A 16490-nucleotide genomic window follows, 5' to 3' on the forward strand; every position below is an offset into this window, starting at 1 on the left:
GCTTTTCTTCTGAAAAGGACTTAAAAAAAAAAAACGGCAGTATTATTTTTCTTCTCAGTGGTATTGTAACTGAGTTATTTACGGCTGCTCCTTACCCTTGGAGGGAAACCTTGGAGCAGAGCCTTTGAGAGAGTGGCAGGTGGGCTGCCCGTGTTGGAAGGGGTTCAATTTGGGATGTTAAGGCACTGTCAGGGATGGGGTAGTGGGGCAGGAAGAGAAGAAACAGCAAAGCCTATTCTGGTGAGGTGGTTTTTTCTGTTTGGGGTTTTTTGAGGCAAAGAAGACTCACTCAGTATTTTATCCCTTAGGAAGGAAAGCGGGATTGAGGAGTTGCCTGCCTTGTGGGCAGGTGAGGGGACAGGCAGGCAGGTGCTGAGTGAAGCTGCTTCACTTATGGCAATTTCTGTCTAGCAGGTAAAAAGATCCAAAGAAGGAGCTGGAAAGGCTGGGAAGGCAGTCCCACTCGTAAGGACAGAGGCTGGGGTCCAGGCCTCTGGGCACAAAGGTGCCTCATGGATGGCCAGCATTCAGCGCACACAAATCCACTGCCCACGTTTGGGGTCAGGGTCGGCCATTTGCTAGTTCTGCTCCCCTCTTAAGGGCTGACTGCTAAATAAATCATCTTTATGCCCTTTTTTCTTTAACTTGTGTGCTCTTTGGGGGACTCAAGAAAGCCTATTGTCTGGAGACTTAACTAGGGCCAACGCCTGGTAGTTATTCTGCAATAGAAGCAGGTAGGAAGTTTTGGGTAACTTCCCAGGTCAAGCAGATCTTTCTTTCCTCCTCTGGGCTACAAAAAGGTTTGAGGCCACCCTCCCCTCCAGCTTGTCCACCGAGGGCGTGACTGGGCAGAGTGCAGCCTGCCTGGGAGCAAGCCCAGGTTTCCAGGGCCAGCCAGCTTTGGCAGTGAGCAGGAAGCAACCAGAGTCCTTTCCCAGTTCCACAGAGAACTCTCTGTTCCAAAAAAAAATGGAGCACTCAAATGTTGGTTGCTGGGTGCCACTCTGGTGGCCTCTATACCTTGTAACCAAAATCTCTGTACCCAGAACATGGTTAAAAAGGCCTTGTTCTTCCCTTCCTGTGGCTCTGTTTTCATAGTGGTCTGCGTTGGTATGGATCAAAAATGATGGCACACAGATAAAGAGTGCCTGCCTGATGGACAGATGGGTGGGTGGGGATAGGCATAAAAAGCCAGCCCAGGGAGCCTGAGATCTGTCATTGAAGAGATGCAGGTGAATGTAATCAGTTGGTACTTAAAATGGTAATTAGTATACCCCTGGTGTGATAATACACATACCAAAGCATGGTTGGTGGCTTTGGAGAGACCAGGATTTTTTTTTTTTTTTAAGACAAGCCCAAGGTGGATTTAGAGTTGTAAGTTCAGAGCATCCCTTTCCTATACGACGAGTCAGACCAAAGGTATACATATTTCCCAGTTCACAGATCTGGGGCCAGTCCTGGTCCTTTGTAGGCCTCTCTGAGCATCACCAACTTGGAGAACTGGGATCAGCTTAAAGAATTTCCTGTCATCCACTGAACTAGATACAATAGCCAGTATCAGACAGTGCCGTTGCTCAGGTTCCTGCTGGCCCCTTGGCTTTCTTCCTACAGCTTCATGGTCCTACTGAGAGACAGGAGGGTAGTCTGTTCCTTGGGACAAGAAGGTGGTGGGTAGAAATTAACCTGGGCTTCCCTGATTCATGTTTTCCTGCTCCAGATTCTTATGGTCAGGAGAGAGGCTTTCTCATCAGCAAAAGAAGTAGTTCTGTGCTGGCTGTTCGGTTAGAGGCCCATCTATGTCGTCATAAAACATCCCTGGCTTGCTGGTGTTGACCACTTTAATTTTAATCAGAACACACCTCCATATACTGAACAAGTGTCTTTCTGGAGCGTGAGCTGGGAACAGCTCTGCCATCCCTAAGGCAGCTTCACACGGTGGCCCACCTTTCTCTAGGCTCTCCTACAACACTGCCGTTGCCTTTCCTTGCCAATGTCTAGATCATTCTTCCTAGTAGAAAACACGACTCTCAGTCAAAGAGATTCACAGATCAGTTTTCACCTCAAATTCCTCGAGACACACCTGACGATTTTTGGCCCAGGAGGCCCAGCAAGTGTATGGAGCTGGGGAGAGCCCCTCACTTGGGACTGAATGTCGGCCAGAGGCAGGGAGTTGCTTGCCTCAAACCATGCAAACAGGCCACGTCCCTCAGTGTGACAGCTTTGGCTGGCACCGCCTTCCACCCCCTGGGTTATGCATCACCTGAAAAGCTTCTAAAAATTACTGGTGCCTGGGGTCCTAGCACAGGTTTTTTCAAAACCTCAGGTGATCAGGGTTGAGAACCTCCAATTTTAGCAGAGGAAACCAAAAGAGCAGAGTCGGGGAGAGGAAGTCAGTGGTACCAGGGGCAAAGGCAAGAAGTGGACTGGCTCCTTTGCAGGGTCCTCTCTCCTGTCATCATCAACAGGAACTGAGTCTGGCTGGCCAACAGATCAGGGACAAGTAAACTGGGTTCAAAGAGGCAGGCCTTAATTTTCACCCAGGGGACACCCGCATACACACAGCACTGCTTACAATGTCAGGGGCTTTCTGCAGCCTGATCATAGGACTCGGGTCAAGAACTCACTCTAAAGGCTGCCCTGCGGGGAGAAGGCAAGAGCAATTTCCGATCTCAGTTGAGGGTATTGCCATTAACAAAGAACTGTGGCCGTGAGCAGAGAGGGCACATCTTGAACATTGCCTGAAGGCTGAGCCTGGGGCTAGAAACTCACTTGTCTTTCAACTTGAGCCCATCATCTCTCACCATTTCAGTTCTGCTGAGGAAGAATACTGTAACTAGTATCAGGTTATCCCACCAAACTAGCTCAAGGAACAAAACAAGGGCACGCCTCCTTCACATTCCCATTAAACAGATCAAGCCCTATGTCAGCCTGTAAGTCCTCTTCACTGGGTCATCCTCTAATAGTCCCCAGGGGACTCATGCCCAGGGGTCAGTCGAGTTCTGTTCCCTGCCTAGAGGCCACTGCAGCTGTCCCAAGGAAGCCCACAGCAAACCCCTGCTGGCCTCTACTGCAACTCCATCCACAGTTGTGCCCCAAGCGAGCCACTAGCTGAGTCTGCACTCACGATGGGGGTCAGAAGATTGGCTTCAGGGTTCCACACCAGGCCGGTCTAGCTCCCAAGGACTTGCATTTTAGATTCAACACAAAGCTGCTTCCTCAAGACTTAAGTTGGCCTCCAGAAGGGCCAAGTCAGGAACAGACCCTGGTGTCCACCTGGGATCAGAATCACTGGCCTGCCTTGGTATGTCTCTGCCCCAGGTGATTTTATTTCAGAGGTCCCTTTTTCCTTCTGTCACAGGTCCTTACAGTCATCCCAACAAGATTCAATTGCTTTGACTCTTAGACGTTGGGCTTTTAATCCTTGGGTCCTTATGCATATTCGCCAACCCCTGCTTAGCAAATGACAAGCTCTGCTTCTCAGTACTTTTCTCACAGGAAAAGAAAAAGACTTGCCAGTATCCTCTCACCACATACCTCATGACTCCAGGTTTGACTCAGTTTGCCCTTGTCTATTTAGCATAATTTCTGAAACATCTCAATTCTTTCTCGTCAAAGCCATTACAGTGGACCCAGCAGTGTAGGAGACAGGCGAGTTGGAATTTTCCTGAAGTGGGCCGAGGGAAACTACCCACTCATCCAACCAAGTTTAAGGTCAGTCTTGCCTACAGAATAAATCATAAGTGAAGTGATTTTAGCTTTTTTTCTGGCTCCCCCACAAAATAAAGTCAGCAGATGTGAAATGTATTTACGTTTTTATTTAGGAACAATCAAAAGATATGAAGTACCATTTCGGCCCATTTCAAATTGTACAAGCAGTTTGTCCCTGTTCCCCTCCCTTATCCAAATCCACAGATACAAAATTTAGGAAATGTGCAATTTGCATCTTAGAAATAGCAGCATCCCCACAGGGGACCTCGTGAGGCCTGGAGAGACAGCCCAAAAGAGGGCAACCCACTCCTCCCACCTCAGCACAGCCAGGGTCCAAAGGCAAGTTCCATCTTTCTATTAAAAACATTTACCCAGGATACAGAATTCCTGTTCCACCCAGGCCTAAATGAGAGTCAAAGTATGTCTCTCTCTCAATTTGGTCTCTCACACTTGGCCACTGCAGGAGGTGGGACCCCTTCACACAGTTTGGTAAAGTTTCAATTTGCCTCTGGACAAACGGAAACAGGGCAGTTGTCTCTGACTTAGCACCAAGATGATCGCCTCTTCAGCTGTCTCTGGGAGACAGGAAGCACACCAACAGCACACTCCTCAGCAGTCATTCCCCAGTCTGGCTTCTCAGCAGTCTGGCCCTCAGGGAACACAGGGTTTTGCTCAAGACCAGAATATAAATGGGTAGTAGAAGACGAGGAATCAGGACCGTCACGAAGGACCCTGGAGGCCTTTGGCAACCTCCCCACTTCCACAAAGACTGTGCTTGGGAAACTTTCAATGAACAATGGCCGGCCGGGGAGAGGGGAAGGTTGGCATGTTTTCTTTTTAATAACAATTATGGCACAGTCTGGCCCGTCTGACACGGCATTGAACAAAGCAGCTGCTCAGAAGCCCGCGGGAACTGCACTGCCCAGGGCTGACCACCTCTCCCCGGCCCTCGCCCAGCCTCACTGGGCAGCCTGATTACCGTGCCAGGTCCCTGCGGAGGGGCGAGCGGGCCTCTCCTGCTCAGTCAGCTCCAGTCGAGCCAGGGCTCTGCTGTCTTTCAAGCAAACTGCAAGAATGAGCTGTATGGGCAGGAAATAGGGATGAGTGACAGTGTCTCTCTTTAAATACAAAGGAAAGGATTACCAGGTACTGCGTGGGTGGATTCTTACCCTCTAACAGTGCACTCTGGGGAAAGACCAAGCACTTGCAGCTTCTTGTATTCAGTGACTCTGAACAGCCCTAATCCTTCTCATTTCCCCTTCAACTCCAGTCACATTGAGCACTTCCACATTACCCATTTATCATGGAAAGGAACACAAACTATAAAGCATCAGCCAAGAAAAGCTATTCATTAACACACTCCAGTGCTCATGAGTGCGCACGTACACAGCAGAGCCAGTCTCCTGAAAGAGGCACTAACGGCAGGTAAACTTGGACTCCTCTCGGGTACCCTGGCTTGCCACCCGCCCTGAGTGGACAGCAGGAAGGACAATAAGAAGCCAGAAGAGAAGATGACCACAGTGCCCCCCACCACCACCCCCAAGAATGGGCCTGCTGGCTGTGCTCACCCCTCCCTCCGCTCAGTCAGCTCTGGCCCGAGCAGCAGCAGGGGCCAGGTTCTGAGGGCTGCAGAAGCCTTGGGCTGGCAACAACAAAGCAGTAACTCTACATTCTTTGTGGATCCTTGCAGTCCTGCCTTTCAAAAATCAAAGAAGCAGGTTCTGGCCCTGTCCTTGTCTGTATGGTAACCAGGGCCTGCCTAGTCCATTCCAGACTTTGGATGCTCTGGACTTTGGGCAGGTAGAATGGTTGGCTCCTGCTGGATCCAGGCTGTCATGTCTCCAGTCTGGTGAAGGACTGGGGCCCCATTCAAAGGAGAGGCTAGATTTGTAGGCAGGTCACAGAACAGCCAGTCTTGACAAGTGAGCTCAGAACTGAAGAACCAAAAGGCAGGCTCTCCATCCTCTTTAGGGCCAAGTGCTCTGTCTCTGCTCCTTTCACCTCACAGTGATGTGCAGATGCTGGGTCAACACAGAGAGAACTGGGCTTAGAGAACCCCTTCCCAGAGTGACCTGGCACTGGGAACACATAGAGATTTCAGCAGAAACGAATTCGAACCACAGCCTGTCAGTTCCATCTGGACTTACTGCTGGGCTGGGTAGCAAGCCAAGCAGCACTCATGATCACCACTTCCACCGGGCCAAAATCAAAATCCACCACTTTGTTGAGAAGTTGCTCACAGACTCCTCAGCCCTGGTGTCGCACGGCTTGGCTATTCTAAACGGGCCAGAGAAAACAGCATGGTGAGTACCTCAGACTGAAACCTTGCTCGGGGAGGGGACTTCAGGAGAAGGCTTGGGCTCCACACTCCCTGCCTTCTCAGGTGTTGGAGTTTTTCTGAGGGCAGGTGCTCCCTAAGCCACAGGAGATGGCTCCCCAAGGTCTGGGCAGGAAGGCTGGGAGGGCTGCGGCTCCTAGGGAAAGGGACCAAAGAAAGCTGACTCAGGAGACTCTGAAGAGGGGACTCCAGTGTGGAGTGAGGAGAACCGAGCCTTGTTATCCTCCTGACTCAGGCCAGCTGCTGGCTTTGGCCGGGAAGAGTTGGCTGTGCAGACCTTAACATGTGTAGAGGACTTTTCTTCTCCAGCATACAACTTGCAAATCAATGCAATACATGAAAATTTAAACTTTGTATACAAAATGCAAATCAAACCAATAATCTGCCCCTGGTAAACTCTGAGCAAGGAAAAAGGGGGAAAAACCTTTAGGAAAAGCCCAAACTCCAGGTTTGATTTTGTTTCAGATTTTCTTTTTGGCTGCTCCTCCTCTCCTGCAAAGTGCCTTTATCTACTTGGGCTGAGACATCTGACTGACAAAGCTGCTCCCATCCAAGGATTTTGGTCCAAGAAGAGAACAGGAAGACAAAGAGGCAACAGGGCTCAAGACAGGGCAGCACAAGCGGGGAGCTGTGGGAGGAGAAGTGCATAGAAACTTGAGCTCCCAACCAGAAAGACCAACGCCTACCCTCCACAGAAGGCAGCCCGGCATAGATGTCGCAGAGCCAGAGAGGAGAGGGAGGTGACACAGGACCTGTCACTGGACCACTGACTGAGCAGGATAAAACCCACAAGAGCCACATCTCAGCCTTGAGAACACAGAAACTTTCTGGCCCACCAGCCTCCCATAGACAGCTGGGACAAGACCATTAGTACATGTGGGAGCCTACAAGGTACCACCCAACACTGTGCCCAGCTCCCACCTTTTGCTTCCAGAGAGCAGGGTGCGGGGGCCTCGGGTCAAGGCGCTTTGGTCCACCTGAACAGCTGCCAGTCTCTTCCCCAAGAAAGGAGCTCCAAGTCAAGCCATACAGTGCTACCAAACCCCAAAGTGCTGGCAAGTCGTCCAAGTAGTGCTTTCTATTTCAAGAACCCGAGATTCCTGAAAATCAGAACCATCCTCACAAATCAAAAAGCTCCTTAATAGTCAAGAATTAAAATAAGAAATCAAAATATGCAAAGTATATGTATCATAAATCCAGATTTCCTTTATCAGAATGATGATCTAGTTTTACCCATTAAAACTGGATCTACAACCCCATGTAAAAAATATAATGAACCAAACATGTACAAGACATAGGCAACAAGAAACACTGAAATATTTTACTATCTCTGACAAGTCCAAGTGCATACAGAGAAGAGAGGAAAGGTTAGTCACCTCATAAAATAGGCTTTTTCCTCAGGAGAGACTGACCCCACCTTGCCTCTCAACCCTGCAGCCCACGGACTGCCTTCTACCGAAGGCTACATCACAGAATCTAACCCTTCGGTGGTGTGCAAAACCGCAGTGATCTGTCTTGCAACAGGACCACAGGGCTGGCTGCCGCTGTCCCCCATCTCCACTGGACTGTTGGTGCAGTCCCAATTTCCAGGCTAGTGTGGGTGTTTCTCTGTGTCCAGTTGGCTGTGTTCACAGTTTTGCACCTAAAGCCCTGGGTACCTGCTGCAACATCCCTTTAGGCTCCTGTCTCTCTCATCACCACCTCTGATCATCTTATTCTTTCAAGTATGAGGCCCAAATCCCAGTCCAACAGCACAGGAAGGAGGAGGGTCTGTCCAGTCTGCTGGGCTCCTTACCTGGGCAGTCCTGCCACTAGTGGTGTGGCCCTGGTTGTTGGGCAGGGCCAACATCTGTGAGGAAACATGCCTGCAGCACTCTAACTGCTCTACATTTTAAAGACGAGCTTTAAGGTGGCAAGGTGGGTCACTCTGTGTCCTGCATTAACTTGTCCACCATGTAATTTACTTTTTCTGTTTTGCTGTTTGGGTTGTAAATGAAATGTGAATACAAATAAAATAACCAAGAAAATCCTCTTTAAACACATAACCCTTTGGCCAGTGCATGCGGAGCTCTGGGAGTGATGCTGGCAGGGTGGCATCTCAGACACTTGGAGATGGCTTCGTGCTGGCCGCCCAGCTGTGCCCAGTGTCCTAGCACTTCCTCCAACACAGGCTACTTTCCCCAACACCCATGTGCCACTAAGTTCCTCAAGTGTACACGTCAGATGTACATTTCATGAGTAAAGTATCAAATGAGTATCTGCACTGTATATGCATCTATATAAATTAATCCGCACATACATAACACTAAAGGAAAAATTCCAGGTGTCTGTTCTTTGAAGGAAGGCAATCACTCGCCGTTCTTGGCAATTCTGCAAAGAGGCCTTTGGGACTAAATAGCTTCACACCCAAAATGGAAAGGATACAAAAACAGGCTGTAAAATTTGCCAAGTCCTCACAAGTCACCTGTTTGAAACAAATAAGAGGTGGTCCCTACTGGGACAGGGAAAGCAGGAGAAGACACTCGAGAAGAACAATGGTTCAAGGGCTTTTGGTTTCCAAAGAAAGCCCTCTCCTGGAAGGAAGGAGGTGCTACCACCATCTTCGTCCTCAGAGCCAAGCCAGCGAGGCGCCCTGCTGGTCCAGTTCCCTGGGAGGGGTCGGAGAGGACTGTACCTAACCCACCACCAGTGTTTCTTCCCCAAAGCCCCTGCCATCTCTCTGGGGTCTCCTAGTGCTGCCAACCCAGTCTGGGCCCAGGAGGAGTGTGCCCACAAGGCCTTGGTGCTTTGGGAAGCAGGTGCTTGACAGGAGGTGCCACATCTTTGGCTGCCCCACTCTTTACCCACTGCTCTCAGAGCAGCCAGTCTTGGGGAAATAGGGATTTACCATTTAGTACCGCTTTATAAGCAAGTTTCCCCAATGTTTCAAAGGCACCTTTTCCTCGGATTTTCTCAATTAAAAAAACGGATATGAGGGTTAAGCTAAAGTAGATAGAAATCTTGACTCCAGGTTTGGGGATATAAATGTAGAACCTTAAAAACATCCTCTCGAGGACCTGTCCGGTGATGTCCAGCACGCCAGCCAGGCCCTTGGCATGGGGGCCAGGAACCTCCACATGCAGGTCTTTGTGCCGGAGACCACCCGGACTCCGACAGTTCCAAAAAGTCCCCGAATCCCCTCAGCTCTCACTTTTACTACTGGGCAAGTGTGGGCTTCCTTCCCAAACCACATGCAGCTTTAAAGTGAGTGTGGATAAAGGGTTCCATAAACCATGGTGGCCAAAGCTACAGGCTGTGGTTACCCACTTTTACTTTCATCCCTCACCCTTATTTCTTTTTTCAATTTTCCTCTTACTCTAAACATGCCTAGATTTAAAAAAAAAAATGCGGGCACATCGGTCAGTATATTAGGCTTAACAACAAGTGTTTCTTTAGTTGATCTGATAACTGAAAAGTTATGGTCCATGATCCAAACTCCTATGAAAAAGCAGAATTACTGTAACAACTTAATAGAAAGGTAAGCATCATACACTAATCACATAACCAGTCCAGTTTTTAAACTGCAGGGGACAGCAGCTTCTGCATGACTATCCCACAAGGAAAGGCAAGCCTGGCATGACATTTTGCTGGTCACCACTTAACGTAGCAGAGATCTCTTTGAAGGTACTGCTCTCCTCAAGGAACGCAAAGGGGGCACATGAGGGTTCCAGATGTAGTTTTGAGTGTGCTGCCCAACTGTGGAAGGTGAGGGAACACATGGCCCCAGCGATCTCCAGAGAACAGACACAGGGCATTTTCAGAGATGATGTAAAGGACAATGTACTACTTTGCTAACCAAAGTTTCTATGCAATGAAACTGTTTATAATCTGATGTTTTATTAAATGTGTATAGGTGGATTTATATGTTAAAAACTTGATTCTGTGTCTATGAATACGAAATCTGAACTATTTTATCCACTGGAAGGCAAAGGAAAGGTCCTACATTGTGGGAGGAAGAACTGACGAGAACTCTACTCTCCCTGCTTGCTCGGTGGTGGCAGGCCGAAGTTGGTGGCGGGCTCTGGGCTGTCTGCAAGGCCTGTGGAAGCTCTCGTGCGTGCCCAGCGGCCAGGCATGGGAGCGGCATGTTGGGCCCTTCCACGTGGCAGGCAGCATCCCAGACTGGCCAGTCCTTCACAGTAATCGGTTCAAATTCAGTCTGTTTCTGAGGAGAAAACACATGCCTGTCACCTCCACGTCAGCAGCCAGTTACATAGTCCCCAGGACAGCCTAGTCCTTGCCATGCCAAAGAGGCATCGCTGGCTTTGGGGACCTCTTAATTCCATGAGCAGTGCCTTCCTGCCAGCCACTCCCCTACTCTCCAGCCTGAGGGAACGTGAAGAAGGGCATATGGGTTAAGGATGTGATGCTGGCTAAATCCGGCAAGACCTCAAACTCTTCAAGGGACCACTGCCAAACCCCAGGCCTAGCAGCTGGAGCAGGAACTTGTCTTCTCTAGGCTTACTAACCCTTGATCACTTCGGCTCAGCTCCCCATGCCGCCGCTGCCGCCTCTAGAGTCCTGTCCTGATCTGCCTCATCTTGCCGTCTCCCTCCTGGCTCTCCAGAACACACTCTTCTAACATAATGGCAGCTGGGTCTAGTTTCTGAAATGTATTCTACTGATGTCTTCACTTCATTTATAACTTTCAACCCTAAAGTGAAAGTCAGGGGGGCTGCTCAGAGAGGTGCATCATCTGTGACACTTTCAGACATGGTCCTTGCATTGAGGCTGGCTGAGAAAGCTGGGAGAAACCAACTACAGATAAACAGATAAGCCCTTTCTGTACCCACGGTTATCTGCCTTGGAAAGAAGAGGACAATGCCACAATAGCATGTCCACCTGCTGCCACTCCTACTCTGTCCCACCGAGGACACCAACATTTTACTTTGTGTTAGATTTAGTAGTTGAGGGGAGCCAATGCTCATGATTCAAACCCATTCATCCCAACTCCAGGTTAGCTTTTTTAAAATAATTGTGGTAAAATATACATAACATAACTCCTCCCATTTTAACCATTTTTAAGTGTAACATTAAGTGGCATTAAGTACACTCACAATGTTGTGTAACTATCACCCTGTTTCCAGCTACTGAAGAATATAATTTAGTAAAATTTTAATTAAAAAAATAAAAGAAATTAGTTTGTTCCAGTTCCCAGCAGTCAATGCTCCTTTGCTGGCATAGCCAAAACCCGGGGTGGGCATTCCCCAGGAGCCAGGTCCAGTGCTGGAGAAGATGCTGAAGGCAACCAGCCCTGTGAGGCCAAACCTGCCTCCTGGTGCCCATGACACTCCCTGTGACGACCTTGCTGACTCATGGGGGCCTGGAGGAAAACAAGGTCATGTCCAGAAATACCAGGCCCCAGAACCAACTTCTAAAGGTCCACAAATCAGAGAATCTGAGAATCCAGATACTTCCTCAGTTTCCACAGCCTCTTGTGAAGAGCTGAGTTACAACGCTCCTGGGCCATCCTGTGATGAGGCCTATAATGAGGAGACAAATACCTGAGGGTGGGGAAGGAAGGGAGAGGCTGGAAACTCAGGGATCAAGACCCTTGAAAATCAACACCCAGTAACTTGACTTATCTCTGGCTTAAAAACTGTCTTCAATGAAATAATCTTCTAAAGTTTTCTTTCAAGTGATCGATGATCTAGAAAAACTGAGGAACAAAATTCAAGCTTTGGATTCCAATATACATCTAAGAGGGAAGATGATTTTCCGTTACTTCCACATCAGGAAGAAATGCAATAGAAATGCAAATTATAGGATTTTCATCATTAAAGAAAAAAAAAGCACTCCATGTATCTAAGAACAATTAAAGGCTTTCTTTCCTTTGGTTTACCAATTTGAGTTGAATTTCCTCAAAAGTCCTATTGCTCTCTCCTGCCCAGTGGTTGTAGTTCTGCCTGACCCAGATGATGTTTTGGCCTCTTCTCTTACTGCTAAGAAATGGCTTGAAAAGCTTGGACCCTTGTAGGTTCACTATGTTCCTTCCCCTGCACAGGTTTTAAAAAAACATGAAATGATGCGAAAAAACAACTCTCAACCTTTTATCACATTATGCTCCAATGGTTTCTGCCCCCAGTTGCCTTTGAAGCAGCCAGGCAATTTAGTCCTGCTGCCAGGCAGCCTTAGAAACAGCAGATGCCCCCATGCAATAAATTCAGCGCCCATCCATGAGTGCCCCCCACCCCATACCAACAGAGCATAGCCATGGCGCCCATGGACTCCTTACCCAGCTGAAGTCCAGCCTGGGGACTTGGTGTGTCAAAGGGCTCTGAGCTGGCCTCAGGGGCACTGGGTTCCCATGACTCACTGTTCTCGGACACCTCTGAATAGGTTTCACCCATCCCTTTGTGAACTGCTGCAGGGTCGCCAGGTCCCTGGTCCTCACTGCCTGTGTCAGCCACGGCCCGGGTCTCTTCACCCATTTTCTCAGCAAACCACTGCTTAACCTGCTGTGAGCTCATCTGGGTCTTGTCGCAGAGGCTCTGCAGGTCCTCCTCGTATAGCATCTTGTGGGTCATGTAATAGTCTTGCAGCAGCTCCCGGTTGCCAGGGGCGATGACCAGCAGCCCTGGTGGGAAATTGCCTCGCTTGTAGTCTTCGTACCACTTGAGCTGGCCATTCTTCAGGGCATACCTGCTGTCCCCAAACCAGCGCACCACCTCTGGCCGCGGCAGACCTGTCTGGGCCATGATGGAGTCATAGTCCTGGTTGCTTGGCCACTGTGTCTGCACAAAGAGTTGCCGCAGCAAATGCCGCTGCTGGGCTGTCTTTTTGTAGCTCACTCTGCCTGGGGGCTGCTCTGCCAGCTTGCTCAACCCGTCATCTTCAGGCTCACAGGTGCCCAGCCCTGGAAGCTCGCTTTTGCCATTGGCTTCAGTGACCCGCAGGTTCTTGAGGTTGATTTTGATGGGGCTGACTTTACGTTCTGCCAAGGTGTGGTTGCCGGGTGTTTCTGGGGAGCCATTTTCACCAAGGACCCTCAGGTCACTGGCCAGGTCCTCTTCTCCACCCTCCCCCTCAGCAGCCTCCTCCTCTCCCTGAGAGGCACTCTCATCGGTCTTCTTGGTCTCCTCAGCATTCGCTTTTTTCCGTCTCTCTGAAAACCAGCTATCAATCTCTCTTCGAGTCATTTTGGTTTCAGTCCTCAGGCGGTCCAGCTCCTCATCAAGAGGAAGTGGGTTTTGTGCAAAACTGCTCTCCAGGGCTCTGAGCTGCTCAGGGGCTCGCTCCTTGTATTTGGTTGGTGTGAAGTCAGGGGTCTGGTGCCAGGACTGTCGTTTGGCAGAAGGGTAGGTGGCCAGGGTGGCCGCTGTTGGGATGCAAGTCACCTCAGGGGCCTTGGACGATGGGGAGAAGGGCACCTCTGGCACAGAGTCGATGAGGATGGAGCCATGATCTCCAGCCATCATGGCTCTGGAGCCCTTCAGGTTCCGGCAGTGGTATCTCCGATCACTGAACCATTTCCGCACCTCTCTGGTACTGAGGCCAGTCACTTTGGTCAGATGTTCAACTTCACTCTGTCCTGGGAACTGGTTCCGGCAGAAGCTACCTTTCAGAGCTGACAGCTGTTCATGAGATTTCTTATTTTTGTAAATGCTAGCATCAAGGAAGGCTTGGGAAGTTATGCTGGGGCATGCTGTGAGGAGTGATTGGGCTGCATTGACCACCTTCACAGCAGACGTTGTATTTGAACACACAGTGTTAATGGGCGCAACAGTTGGCTGCTTGGGGATGGACGTAACTGCTACTGGGAGAGACGAGCTTGGTGCCTGCAACCCATTGGCCATCAGTGGCTGAGTGACCAGAAGACCCCCTGCTGTGCCCTCTGGCTGTCCCACAACATGGCCTGGTAGAGCAGCCTGGATGAGATGTTGGACATTGCCAGCATTGGCAACCAGGGGAGTATTCAGAACGGTGATTGTGGGCTGAGGTACGGACTGAATGACTGTATTGAACATCTTTTTCCTGGCGTCCTCGATCTCCTCAGGGGACCAGCTGATACCTTGTTTCAGCCTTTGGGCTGTGAACCAGATCTTGAGCTGTTCTTCTGGATACTTGGTGACTACGGTCAAATAGCAGAGCTCAGCTTTGGTTGGGTAGGGGAACTTGTGGAAAGAGTTCTTCAGAAAGCTGTTGGAGTCCATGGCTGCATTGTACGTTGGAATGCTGCTCAGGGGGATCATCACTTTGGGAAGGGACTTGGATGTGGGCAGTGGCTGGTGGGCATGGTGCTGGGCATGCACCGGGGGCTGCTGCTGGAGGGAGAGGAACTGTGCTATACCAGCTGGCAAAACTGGCACTGTTCCTATCAGGGGCCCATTGGCCACATGGGGGGTTTTTGCAGAGTTGGTAGATGCCTGGCTGACTGGGACCGCCCCATTGACAAAGGAGTGGTCTCCCTCTTTCACCTCCGTTTCCCCAGCCAACGGGTTCGGTAAGGCCTCACCAACTGGCTGGCTGGGGACATTCTCCTTGAGAGTATGGATTTTTTTGGCTTCAGGTTTACCTTTCATTATCTTCATGATTGGAGTTTTGGTAATGATGATTTCAGCCTGTCCATCAGTCCCTTCTGCATTGGGCTCAGCCAATAGGTCAGGAGTGCTGGTGCTCTCAGGGACACTCTGCTCTACAACTACATGATTGTCTAGCTTGGCCACATTCCACCCAAAGCTGGCTTCCCCTGAGTGACACTTGGCATTGTGCAGAGAAAGCCCCTCAGGAGTTTTTGCCAGAAAACTGCACTCAGTGCATATAAAGGTTGGGTCTTTATTAAAGTCTGTGTGCTCTGAGTTCATGTGTCCCATAAATTGGGTTATGTCCTGGGATCTGAAATCACAGTATTTACAGGAATATGAATAACCATCCAAAGTGCTCCGATGCCCATTGGCCAGTGCAGTGCCGTCAGTACTGCTGGAGTTCTGGGCTGCCTCGCTGCTGGTGGCAGGTGCTTCTGAGGGCAGATCCTGCTGGGGTCCTTCGTGCAAAGCCTCAGAGGGCTGGGCCTCTGCACTGGCATCCTGCAGCACCACAGTCTTCACGGGGATCATGCATGGGGTGGTGGATTTCCTCTTGCTGGCCATGGTGATAATCACTCTGGGTGATCAGTGGGTGAGAGCTTGTCCTGTTCAAGGGCCTCACAGTACAAATTTCAGCTGTTCCAAGAGGGCCAAAGAAACAGTTTCCAAGGGTAGCTTTTTCAGTTGTTTGCAGAAAGCAAGTTTTCCCTATTAAACCTGGGGAGGAAGAAAAAAATGATTACAATCTCTTAAGCTCTGTCTGTGTATTTCTCAGATACCTAGACACACTCCACTGCTTGCCTTCTATCATTGGGGCCTTTTCATAAGAAGTTTAGCAGTAGCTTGGATGTGAAGTTTGAGTCAGGAGCCCCCCAAACACTAACAGAAAAGTTCCCTAAGAATGACCTGGGGGTGTTCTAATACCATTTGATAGACTTGAGACATGTGTTTTTGTTTTATATCTTCCTCTTTATCCTTGCATTAAGTAACTCAGATTCAACAACAACAACAAAATAATCCTCTTTCGGACCTCCAAATTAATTCTGACCATGTCAGAGTGAGAACAAAAGATCTTAGTGTAATTCTTGTTTAAATGTTTGGGCCAACGAGGGTGTTTCTTTTCACAGTCTTCCCACATATGAGAACAAGATGACGCCTCTGCCTCTCCCAAGCCAGGCCAAGAGGCCAAGTGAGCTGCAGTGTGTGAACTGGCGGGGGGGTGGGGGGAGCTGGCTGCTATCGGAGCTGGGCCTCTCCCTGTGGCCTTTCCCTGCCTGCTGCCCTATCACATCCATTCCAGGCCACGGAAGAGGGATCACCTCACAGTTACTGCCTGTACTCTGGACGACTGTCACTCAGCTGAAGCCAAATGTCGGAGGGTCAGGGGATCCACAGACCCAGTTTGTGGCCCTGCAAGCTGTACATTCTCTCTCTGGGTGCAGCAACTCAAAGTGTGGCCTTCACCTTGAGTGTGCATACTACACGTGACCTTGTATTGTTTTTTTATTTCTTTCAGTGCCTTTACTCCTCCATAAAAAAACCCCAACTCTTAAATCTTTGATCCATTTGAAATTTATTTCAAAACCTAAGGTGACTGATTTTTTACATGTAAAATAATTATAATAATTCTTTCAAGAGACGCCATGAGAAAAGTATTTCTATAATCTCTACTATTAAGATAATATCACCATAACCATTACCTTTCTTTTAGCAAATTGTAATGCTGATAACAACTAAAATATTAGTAATTCTAATATCAAAATCATGTCACATTATCATCAGTATTTGGATTTGATATAAAAATGCAAAGAAAATTAAAATATCTCTAGTCAAATTCTTAGTAAATAAACACAGCAAACTATCTGTTTGTCAAGATAACT

The 16490-nt window shown here is 49.1% G+C and overlaps 1 protein-coding gene across 10 annotated transcripts in view; it reads right to left on the minus strand.

The window, feature by feature from the left end:
- Positions 1–3795: 3795 nt before the first annotated feature.
- ZHX3 (zinc fingers and homeoboxes 3) overlaps positions 3796–16490 on the minus strand; it is a 132064-nt gene continuing 119369 nt past the window's right edge. For 5 of the 10 annotated variants that reach the window (XM_001500227.5, XM_023626569.2, XM_023626568.2 and 2 more), the window contains exons 3-4: positions 12321–15327; positions 3796–10250 (exon numbers count right to left, since the gene is read on the minus strand). In XM_001500227.5, the coding sequence (XP_001500277.2) occupies positions 10240–10250; positions 12321–15174 (2865 nt within the window). In that variant the 5' untranslated portion in view covers positions 15175–15327 and the 3' untranslated portion in view covers positions 3796–10239. Of the gene's footprint in view, positions 11569–12320; positions 15328–16490 lie in introns of all 10 variants that reach the window. The other 5 variants (XM_070247058.1, XM_070247056.1, XM_070247057.1 and 2 more) reach the window with 1 other exon arrangement.

Source organism: Equus caballus, chromosome 22, assembly GCF_041296265.1.
Source record: "Equus caballus isolate H_3958 breed thoroughbred chromosome 22, TB-T2T, whole genome shotgun sequence".
In the NCBI taxonomy this organism is placed as follows: Eukaryota; Metazoa; Chordata; class Mammalia; order Perissodactyla; family Equidae; genus Equus; species Equus caballus.